The sequence below is a fragment of the Tachysurus vachellii genome, chromosome 7 (assembly GCF_030014155.1).
Source record: "Tachysurus vachellii isolate PV-2020 chromosome 7, HZAU_Pvac_v1, whole genome shotgun sequence".
Taxonomy (NCBI): domain Eukaryota; kingdom Metazoa; phylum Chordata; class Actinopteri; order Siluriformes; family Bagridae; genus Tachysurus; species Tachysurus vachellii.
The window spans coordinates 28,046,157-28,057,214 of NC_083466.1; the positions used below are offsets into that span (position 1 = coordinate 28,046,157).

The 11,058-nt window shown below is 42.0% G+C and overlaps 1 protein-coding gene across 4 annotated transcripts; it reads left to right on the plus strand.

Annotated features, from left to right (window-relative positions):
• The first annotated feature begins 4,432 nt into the window (after positions 1 to 4,432).
• LOC132849083 (polyubiquitin-B) lies at positions 4,433 to 5,815 on the plus strand. Of its 4 annotated transcripts, XM_060875278.1 has the most exons (3): positions 4,448 to 4,750; positions 4,823 to 5,143; positions 5,360 to 5,815. In XM_060875278.1, the coding sequence occupies exons 1-3, from the start codon at positions 4,448 to 4,450 to the stop codon at positions 5,813 to 5,815; spliced, it is 1,080 nt and encodes a 359-aa protein (XP_060731261.1). The 4 variants fall into 4 exon arrangements, with proteins under 4 accessions (XP_060731262.1, XP_060731261.1, XP_060731260.1 ...); XM_060875277.1 differs by having other exon boundaries at positions 4,448 to 5,183; positions 5,457 to 5,815; XM_060875276.1 differs by having other exon boundaries at positions 4,448 to 5,143.
• Positions 5,816 to 11,058: the final 5,243 nt, after the last annotated feature.

Consider the following 11,058-nt stretch of genomic DNA (forward strand, 5'->3'; position numbering starts at 1 on the left):
GAAGGAACTGCTTGGTGCATTAACACAGTAGGACATTTACTGTCCACCCCTGAGGCAGAGGACAAAATCGAGTGTAGACTCCTTCTGGATGTTGCAGTCGGACAGGGTGCGTCCATCTTTTCAATCACTGACTATATGTGATAGTCAGTGATTGAAAAGTGAAACTAAAATGTCTTTGACTCCTCCTAGTGGTAACTGCTGTAAGATTTTAATCAGAATCAGAATCATTCATTCATTCATTTTCTACCGCTTATCCGAACTACCTCGGGTCACGGGGAGCCTGTGCCTATCTCAGGCGTCATTGGGCATCAAGGCAGGATACACCCTGGACGGGGTGCCAACCCATCGCAGGGCACACACACACTCTCATTCACTCACGCAATCACACACTAGGGACAATTTTCCAGAGATGCCAATCAACCATGCATGTCTTTGGACCGGGGGAGGAAACCGGAATACCCGGAGGAAACCCCCGAGGCACGGGGAGAACATGCAAACTCCACACACACAAGGTGGAGGTGGGAATCGAACCCCGACCCTGGAGGTGTGAGGCGAACGTGCTAACCACTAAGCCACCGTGCCCCCAGAATCAGAATCAGAATCAGAATCAGAATTAGGTTTATTTCTCAAGTGTGTTGACACACACAAGGAATTTGGTTCCAGCTGTTTGTGAGTCTTAAAAGTACAGACATAAATAACAAGTTATTATCTGCAATAAAATTTATTTTATGTGTTTTTATACAGAAACTGTAAATAATTCATTAAATCTTAGGGATAACAGAATTTCCTGGAATCCAAAGAAATCTGTGCCCCTCTGTATATTACACTATGATGGTTAATAATGCACTAAAGTGGTGTTGGTGATCTGTTTACATTGCATACATTATGTATAACAAGTGGGGGGCACGGTGGCTTAGTGGTTAGCACGTTGGCCTCTCACCTCTAGGGTCAGGGTTCGATTCCCGCCTCCGCCTTGTGTGTGTGGAGTTTGCATGTTCTCCCCGTGCCTCGGGGGTTTCCTCCGGGTACTCCGGTTTCCTCCCCCGGTCCAAAGACATGCATGGTAGGTTGATTGGCATCTCTGGAAAATTGTCCGTTGTGTGTGATTGCGTGAGTGAATGAGAGTGTGTGTGTGCCCTGCGATGGGTTGGCACTCCGTCCAGGGTGTATCCTGCCTTGATGCCCGATGACGCCTGAGATAGGCACAGGCTCCCCGTGACCCGAGGTAGTTCGGATAAGCGGTAGAAAACGAATGAATGAATGAATGTATAACAAGTTTCACATACAGAACTAGTCTGTTAGACTAAAACTACAGGCGAACAGGCTCCTGGATACACCATGCATAAGGAGATTATATAGTTTCTTGGCCACATAGTGTAATATATAATACTAAAATGAGTTTGTGTAAAAATCTCACACTGCCCTTAGAAAAGAATGGAATTAACTAATATTAGCTGCTAGGTATTGTCAGGACTCAGCCCGGACTTTTGGCCATGTGCTATTGTTGTTGTCACGTGTCTGCCCAGCCTTCGTCTGCTCCGCCCTGTCTCCACACCTGTTCCTAATTGTCTCATTGTCTTTACTGTATTTAAGTGAGCCGCGTTGCTGAAGGCAGCGCGGAATCATTAGTTACGTTTACCCCTCATCATGTCTAGTCATTGTTAAGTGTCGTCATCTGTTTTGTTTTAGTTATCGTCTTTTACTGTCTTTGTCTTCCTCATTTATAAAAACCCCTTTCTTTTGAAGCTATCCTGCGTACGGGTCTGTCTCCCTCCATCCCAGGTTGTGACAGGTATCTTCACTGCTGTTTCTTTAATAGTAACATTCCATTCAGATGATTCACCAATAACATTGCAGAAACCAACCCAACCAACCAATCAGACTGTTGAAGGAACTGCTTGGTCCATTAACACAATAGGACATTTACTGTACACCCTTGAGGCAAAGTACAAGATTGAGTGTAGATCCCTTTTGGATGTTGTAAATTCAAATTTTATTTGTCACATACACATAGAGTCTGTAAGTCTGTGTATGTGGGACAGGGTGCGACCATCTTTTCAATCACTGACCATATGTGGTGGTCAGTGATTGAAAAGATGGTCGCACCCTGTCCCACATACACAGACTTACAGACTCTATGTGTATGTGACATAGAGTCTGTAAGTCTGTGTATGTGGGACAGGGTGCGACCATCTTTTCAATCACTGACCATATGTGGTGGTCAGTGACAGAAAAGTGAAACTAATATGTCTTTCACTCCCTCTAGTGGATAAAAACACATAAAATAAATGTATTGCAGATATATTTATTGCAGATAATAACTTGATATTTATGTCTGTACTTTTAAGAGTCACAAACAGCTGGAACCAAATTCCTTGTGTGTCTCAACACACTTGGGAAATAAACCTGATTCTCATTCTGATTCTGATTAAGACCTTACAGCAGTTACCTAGAAAACAACCAAACCAACCAATCAGCATTCGGGGAAAAAAAAAAAAAAAAAAAACAGGGACTAGTTCCAAGCGCAGAAGTTACTAATACACATAACACGGCGAATCTCGTGACTGTACGCAGTTTTATGTAGTAGTATCTAACTTTGCGTTGTGTTTTGTTTTTGTGAGAAACGTACATATTTCTTCAAAATGTAAGTAATTTTTCCTCAGAGGAAACTTTATATAATATAACTATATGTTTTGTTGGATGTAATGTTTTTGTGTGAATTGCGTTACTAGTTTACAGGTGACCTGCTTGTAGTGAATGATATTTTAATCCAAATGCTTTGTTTAAGTAACACAAAGTCTACTGTTGAATTTATACTTAGACAAAAGGCTTAAATAAATAAAGGTAATTTTCTAGTCAAAATGATAGCGACATTGTCTTTGTTTGACACTGAGCGTTTTTGCTGAGTCATTTTCGCTTCTCGAACAAAGAACCTGTATGTTCTGAAATGTCAGCTGAGGGAATTAAATAGTGGCTGTTTTTTAACCCATGTATTATCTTCCCTGTTTTACTATGCAATTTAGAAGCTCAGAGTCAAATTGATCTGGTCTGTTTTGACTGATTTATAAAAAACAAATGAGGTATAAATGATAGCCATTTTTTTAGTCAACTTATTTCCAACACATTAACATATATTTTGCACCTTTATATACTTTCCTCATTTATATACAATAATGCCTCATTTTTTAGTAAAAAAAAAAAAATCTGAAAAAAGCAGAATTCAGAAATTTCACCTTAATTACAGCAAATAATAACACCTGTTGTTCTCCAGGTCAAATTAACTCTACAATGATCACCATTCTATGTGATCAGCCTTACATTTGTAAACATTTTACACTTGTAATATATATTATGCAGAGCAGAGGTCATCTGATCACACACCACTCAAAAACATGGCGTAATTTCATGTGAATAACTTCTTTTGCACCTCTTATGCTTTTTATTATACTTAATTTATGAATAATAAACCTTATAAAAAATTTTTTTGAGTGAAATAAGTAGAAATTATTAAATATTATTTTGGTTTATTGCTGGCTGGTATATGTCAAACATTAGTCAGCGTAATCCCAGGTCAAAACTGACAGATGCAACTAAATTCATAAATAAGGGATAGGAAACAAATATGATTTTAATATGAAAACAAACGTGTGTGTATGTGTGTGTCTTCAGTTGCATGAGCAGCATGTTACAATGTTATGGGTTTTGCAAATATGTGCATCGTATTTTTGGCACCTGGTGCTGGTTTTGGTGTCATTTGTGCAGAATTTGCACCTCCTCTTTTTGGGTGATAGTGGAGGAGGAGCAGCGTGTGGAGGGGGTAGCTGCAGCCACGCTGCTGGACTTTCATGACCAAGCAGGAAGAGGCTGGCATGCTGGGAAGAACCACAGGGTCAAAAATGAGGTCAAGTGACTGTAATGCAGTGTAGGTCCTCTTCATTATGCTGTCTCAGAGTGAAATGTGAAATGCCCCAAGGATGCTGTAAATTCATGTGTTTTTTTTTTTGTTTTGTTTTGTTTATTGTTTTCTTGTCCCATATTGGGCAAAGTTATTTCTCATAGCTTTTGTTTTGTCTGGAGGTCCAATAAAATGCAATGCCCAATGCAAGCATGTTTGACTGTGTGTGAAGCTTGTTCGTTGATCAGATTTTGCCCCCTGCTGGACAAAGACATATTACAAGTGAGAATTATTTACAAATGAGTAGCTTTTGTTTTTTTTTGGGGGCCCATTGAAATGCAATGCCCAATGCATTTTCTTCTAGTCACTAGTAAACAAACACTTAAATATGCTTTATTTGGTAGTTACTGTTTTGGTAATATCTAATTTTAATTATTATTATTTTTCCATAAAGATAAAAAGATGGAAAGATTAGAAGATTGTCGTACTCTTTCTGACTACAACATCCAGAAGGAGTCCAACCTCCACCTGGTGCTCCGCCACAGGGGAGGCATGCAGATCTTTGTGAAGACACTGACTGGCAAGACCATCACCCTTGAACTTGAACCAAGTGAGACCATTGAGAACGTCAAGGCCAAAATCCAGGACAAAGAAGGCATTCCACCAAACCAGCAGAGGCTGATCTTTGCCGGCAAGCAGCTGGAAGATGGTCGCACTCTGTCCAACTACAACATCCAAAAGAAGTCCACCCTCCACCTGATGCTCCGCCTCAGTGGTGGCATGCAGATCTTTGTGAAGACGCTGACTGGCAAGACCATCACCCTCGAGGTTGAGCCAAGTGACACCATTGAGAACGTCAAGGCCAAAATCCAGGACAAAGAAGGCATTCCTCCAGACCAGCAGAGGCTGATCTTTGCTGGCAAGCAGCTGGAAGATGGTCGTACTCTGTCCGACTACAAGATCCAAAAGGAGTCCACCCTCCACCTGGTGCTCCGCCTCAGGGGAGGCATGCAGATCTTTGTGAAGACACTGACTGGCAAGACCTTCACCCTCGAGGTTGAGCCAAGCGACACCATTGAGAACGTCAAGGCCAAAATCCAGGACAAAGAAGGCATTCCCCCAGACCAGCAGAGGCTTATCTTTGCCGGCAAGCAGCTGGAAGATGGTCGTACTCTGTCCGACTACAACATCCAGAAGGAGTCCACCCTCCACCTGGTGCTCCGCCTCAGGGGTGGCATGCAGATCTTTGTGAAGACTGGCAAGACCATCACCCTCGAGGTTGAGCCAAGTGACACCATTGAGAATGTCAAGGCCAAAATCCAGGACAAAGAAGGCATTAACCCACAACAGCAGAGGCTGATCTTTGCTGGCAAGCAGCTGGAAGATGGTCGTACTCTGTCCGACTACAACATCCAAAAGGAGTCCACCCTCTATCTGGTGCTCCACCTCAGGGGTGGCATGCAGATCTTTGTGAAGACACTGACTGGCAAGACCATCACCCTCGAGGTTGAGCCAAGCAACACCATTGAGAAAGTCAAGGCCAAAATCCAGGACAAAGAAGGCGTTCCCCCAGACCAGCAGAGGCTGATTTTTGCCGGCAAGCAGCTGGAAGATGGTCGTACTCTTTCTGACTACAACATCCAGAAGGAGTCCACCCTCCACCTGGTGCTCCGCCTCAGGGGTGGAATGCAGATCTTTTTGAAGACGCTGACTGGCAAGACCATCACACTCGAAGTTGAGCAAAGTGACACCATTGAGAACGTCAAGGCCAAAATCCAGGACAAAGAAGGCATTCCCCCAGACCAGCAGAGGCTGATCTTTGCCGGCAAGCAGCTGGAAGATGGTCGTACTCTTTCTGACTACAACATTCAGAAGGAGTCCACCCTCCATCTTGTCCTCCGCCTCAGGGGTGGACAGTAAATGTCCTATTGTCTTCACTTCCAATACACCGCTTTTAAAATTTACTAACTGTTTGCTTTATACTCAATTTTACCAAGTTTATTAATGACCAATAAAACATTGACATGCATTGAAAAGATTTGTTGTGTTTTTTATTTTCTTTCAACAACAATATAGTAATGTCTACTTATGTTGGGTTGTTGTTGTTTGCTTGTTGATTGCAGGTTGATTTCATATGCTTTACAAATAAGTGACAGGATTGACTGATTCTATATAACATTGGTAGCTGATAAATGTTAAATATTCAAATTTTGAAGTTCCTGCCTGCTGCAAAATTAAACAATGTATGTGTAAAACCAGAGCACATGAATAATGTGTAGCCATTTTCGCTCCCAAGTCTTCTGAATGCTGGCCTGTCCTGTATTATGCAAGGGTAAAGGTGCATGAAGAGAGCTATGAATTAATAAATTAATTCATCACATTAATAAATATATAGTAATTTTAACTTGATTCTGCATTTTTTTCTGGATATAACAATGCTATTTATGTTGTGTTCAAATTAAGCTTTATCCAAGACTGACAGCAATTAGCAGGAATTATTTATATTGGTAAAATTTTAAGTTAAGAAAGTCCAAGAATAGAACTTTACTGCACCAATATGACATGTAGGTGTTTGAGGACAACAACCTCCTCATCAATACAACATTTGCCGGCTTGTATATTTATAATCACAGCCTCCAGTGTCACCCATATGAGGCTGGGTTCTTCTTTGAGTCTGGTTCCTCTCAAGGTTTCTTCCTTCACCATTCAAGGGAGTTTTTCCTTGCCACTGCTGCCTGAGTCACCTCAGACTTGCCAATTGGGGATAAATACAAACAAATTTAAATTTAGCTAATATTAATCTTTAATTTTGTATTATATTAATCTTTATATTATTCTTTATATTAAACTTTTGTTCTATGTTTATGTTCTGTAAAGCTGCTTTGAGACAATGTCAACGGTAAAAAAGCACTATACAAATAAACTTGAATTGAATTGAATACCTATAGGTGGCAGCAGGTAGATAATTGCCTAGTACTTTGAGACAAGAAAATTAGAGATGCATGGATGCGACAGCTGGCATTGTGCCTATAGTGAGACTACAGTGACACTAACTCTGAACTAGGCCCTGGACCAAATTCGGACCCAGATGAAGGCCCTGGTATGAGTGGATGTCAAAAGAAAGCAAAGTGTCTTGCGTGAGGCAATACAGCGAAAGCTATATTTCATTTGGATTTACTTTCACCGGGGGTGCAATTATACCAACATCTTCCACCCCCTCCTGGATGGATACAGGAGTACGTTCAGTTGCAGACTCATCCAACTAAGGTGCTGCAAAGAGTGTCACAGGATATCCTTCCTACCTGTGTCCATTGGATTGTATAATTCCTCTCTGCATCAACATATCTCATTATGCAACAATACACATTTACTGCTATTTTTATTTAAACCCTAGCTATATTTATAATTTTTGTATATGTTTTATTGTGTATGTAAGTCTCTATTTTTGTATTCTTATTTTGGTGACTTGGAGCTGTGATAACAAATCCATTCCCCATGGGGATTAATAAAGTATTTTGATTCCGATTCTGAAAGACATTATACGGTATCGCACAGAAGTGAGTACACCCTGCACATTTTTGTAAATATATTCATGTGACAACACTGAAGAAATGACACTTTGCTACAATGTAAAGTAGTGAGTGTACAGCATGTATAACAGTGTAAATTTGCTGTCCACTCAAAATAACTCAACACACAGCCATTATTGTCTAAAACAAGAGTGAGTAAACTGGTACAACGAACACGGGTTCTGGCATGGTGGAGTTGGGGTTGGAGGAGGGAGTTTAAGTCGCAGCAGCGGCAACTCACCTGAAAGCGGCTCAATGAATGGGAATTTAAATGGTCGGGTGATATGGATGACGTAACCAGATTGTGCGCGTCGTGGACTGCTGATTAACAGCTGATGCATGCTTGATGACGTGGCCTGCCAGAACTAACGCAAAGCTTAATTTCCGCATAATTCCCTTTTCTGCTGTCCAGGTGGCTCATCGTGGTATGGCCATGTGGCAAATCGCAAATCATATCGTTGCCATGAGGCAATGGCATCCTCAGTAGAGCAGTTCTGGTGGTACGCAAACTGTATTGGATCCAGTGTGTCTGGTAGTGATGCAGTGATGAAGTCTCTGACAAGTCTCTCGAAGCACTTCATCACTACTGAGGTCAGAGCTTGTCAGGACTCAGCCCGGACTTTGGCCATGTGCTTTTGTTTACGTTCTGTGTTCACGTGTCTGCCCCGCCCTTATCTCTTCCTCCCCGCCTCTGCACACCTGTCCCTCATGTGTCTGATAATTATTAGTACTATTTAGTTGAGCCGCGTTGCCTTGAGCAGCGCGGAATCCTCTGTTGTCTTTTGTTGTAGTCCTGTCGGTAGTCTGTGTCTATGTTTCGTGTTTTTTTGTTAATAAATCCTGTTTTGTTTTAGCTATCCTGCATTTGGGTCCGTTTTGAAGGATGTTCGTGACAGAAGGATTCCGCCAGATCAGGACCCAGCAGGATAGCTGCAGCATGGACCGGTTTATTGTTCATTTTTTATTCTCTTCCCTGGACTTCACGGTTTTGGTGACATCGGTCCGCATTTTTCCGGTGAGGGACGCCGCTCCGCTTCCGGGTTGCGGGCCGTGTCACCGGCCCGAGTATTGTTTTATTTTTTCAGTGTCTTGTGACATCGCTTCACATCCAGTTTCCGTGGAGGATGCCGCCCCACTTCCTGTCCGCGGGGGGTGTTGCAGGCCCGTGTTTTGCCCCATGGATTTTTTCTGTTGATTTTTCTGTTCTGTGGAGGATTTTTTTTCCCCCGCCCTCCCTCCCCTTTCCTGGTTTCTGAGAGGTGGGTCTGGCCGCAGTGCATTGGGGGTTGCACTCAGCCCTCCTGCTCGGCTGTGGACGTCTCGCGGCCCTCCTGCTCGGCTGTGGACGTCACTCGGCCCCCCTGCTCGGCTGTGGACATCGCTCGGCCCCCCTGCTCGGCTGTGGCTGTCACTCGGCCCCCCTGCTTGGCTGTGGACGTCGCTCGGCCCTCTCTGGCTGTGCCGCCGTGTGCCTTGCTCCCCCCACCTGCCTCGCCGTGTGCCTTGCTCCCCTCATCTGCCTCGCCGGCGTGCCTTGCCCCCCCACTTGCCTCACCGTGTGCCTTGCTCCCCCCTCCTGGACCCCGTTGGGACTGTCAGGACAGATTGGCGCGTTGGGAGCCGCACCTCAATGGGAGGTACTGTCAGGACTCAGCCCGGACTTTGGCCATGTGCTTTTGTTTATGTTCTGTGTTCACGTGTTTGCCCCACCCTTGTCTCTTCCTCCCCACCTCTGCACTCCTGTCCCTCATGTGCCCTTGAGCAGCACAGAATCCTCTGTTGTCTTTTGTTGTAGTCCTCTCGCTAGTCTGTGTCTATGTTTCGTGTTTTTTTTGTTAATAAATCCCGTTTTGTTTTAGCTATCCATCCGTTTTTACCCACGCGCTCGTGACAGAGCTACAGGGCGGTAGTCGTTGAGGCAGGTGGCTGGGGTTTCTTTGGGACAGGAACAATGGTGTACTGTTTGAAGCATGAGGGGACAAATGAGTTGCACAGTTGCACAAATGAGCAAGTGAAGAATAACAAATAGACAGTGAGAAAATAATGTACATTTAGATATTTTGCCTATTTTCAGCAATTACTTAGTGTTTTAATTTGTATTAATTTGTTTAATGAGTATGAATGTGTTCAGTTATTTGAAATGTAATTGTTTTGACAGTTTATATGTGATTGTCCAATATGACGTGTCTCCTGAGGTCATTAACTGAGACTCCAGGTCACTGGGGTTAAGTCAAGTATCTTTTATTGTCACTTGAACCACATACAGCTGGTACAGTACACAGTAAAATGTAACAAGGTTCCTCCAGGACCATGGTGCTACATAAAACATACAACTACAGGAGACAACACAAAACTAAATTCACTACACAGACCTACTTAGGTTTTTATGACACCTGAGCGTCCAATGTTGATGTCCACAGGATATCTGTATGAAGTTGAGATTTGAACTAATGTGCTCATTGTGGACATCTTCCTAAAGTCCTATAACATCAACCACAGACTAATTTTAGACATTTATACTGCATCTGTACCAAATAAACATTTTCACACTGCATTCAGTTAAAACTCACTTTAATTTCAATGTAATTCCTATTTGTAGTTGGCAAGCAACTTCACAGACTGTGTGTGTGTATGTGTGTGTGTCCAAAATTGTAAAAATTGTAATTGTAAACAGTGAAAATTAACTCACACTGCAGTGGATAATTAATAAATAAATACCAATCCCTCTTTTTCTCACTGCTGCATGATTAAGAAGCTCTGAAGCATGTTGTATGATTATCTCCTCCATTGTGTCTTTGTCCCATTTCATTACTGCACCTGCAAGATGGATAAAGAAAATTATATACAGACCATTTCATAAATGTAAACAATAACAAACGTGTTACGATGCTACTGTACATGTCTGGTCCTGAAGGCACCATTTTTAACGCACAGATATGTTGAAACAAAATGACTTCATTGTGTACTTAATACAGCTGGCTCAAACTGAACGGTTAAGGTGTTTACAAATACTCAAAATAAATGATCAGTTGAATAAGACTTTGTAACAGTGTAATGGCCCCTGACTTACTACATTAGCAGAATTTTTTGGTTGGTACCGAATTCGGGCACCAGTCAGCATTTCACTGTATGTCATACTGTGTTTGTATATGAGAAATAAAATTATAATTTGAGAAGAAAAGATGATCTGTGAATTTACAAATAGTTCACTGTTTGAATTTTCCCACGTAGTGCTCCTAACCCTGCCCTTATATGTGCAAAACCCTGACCTTGTATGTGTGCAAAATAAAGACATCTCAACATTGTTCAGCTTGTTTACTGACCTGTACAGATGTATCAGAAAAGTGGAAGTCTATAAATGGACTGTCCTATTAGATTGCGCATGAAAATGAATCATTAATACATCAAATTAAAAACAATTAACACTTTTCCTCCTTTCCTACATCAGGAATAAAATGGAGAAATAATGTAAACTGTTTAATGAAAAATTTCACCATTAGACTATTAGTAATCCACTGGCTAAATTGTAAAACCATCAAAAACATAGGTGTGTGTTAAAATACCTGTATACATGTAACAGAAAAATGGGTGTCA

Bases quoted from the DNA above. Each gene is read 5' to 3' on its own strand.
- LOC132849083 (XM_060875279.1), top strand. From the start codon at position 4,448: ATGCAGATCTTTGTGAAGACACTGACTGGCAAGACCATCACCCTTGAA.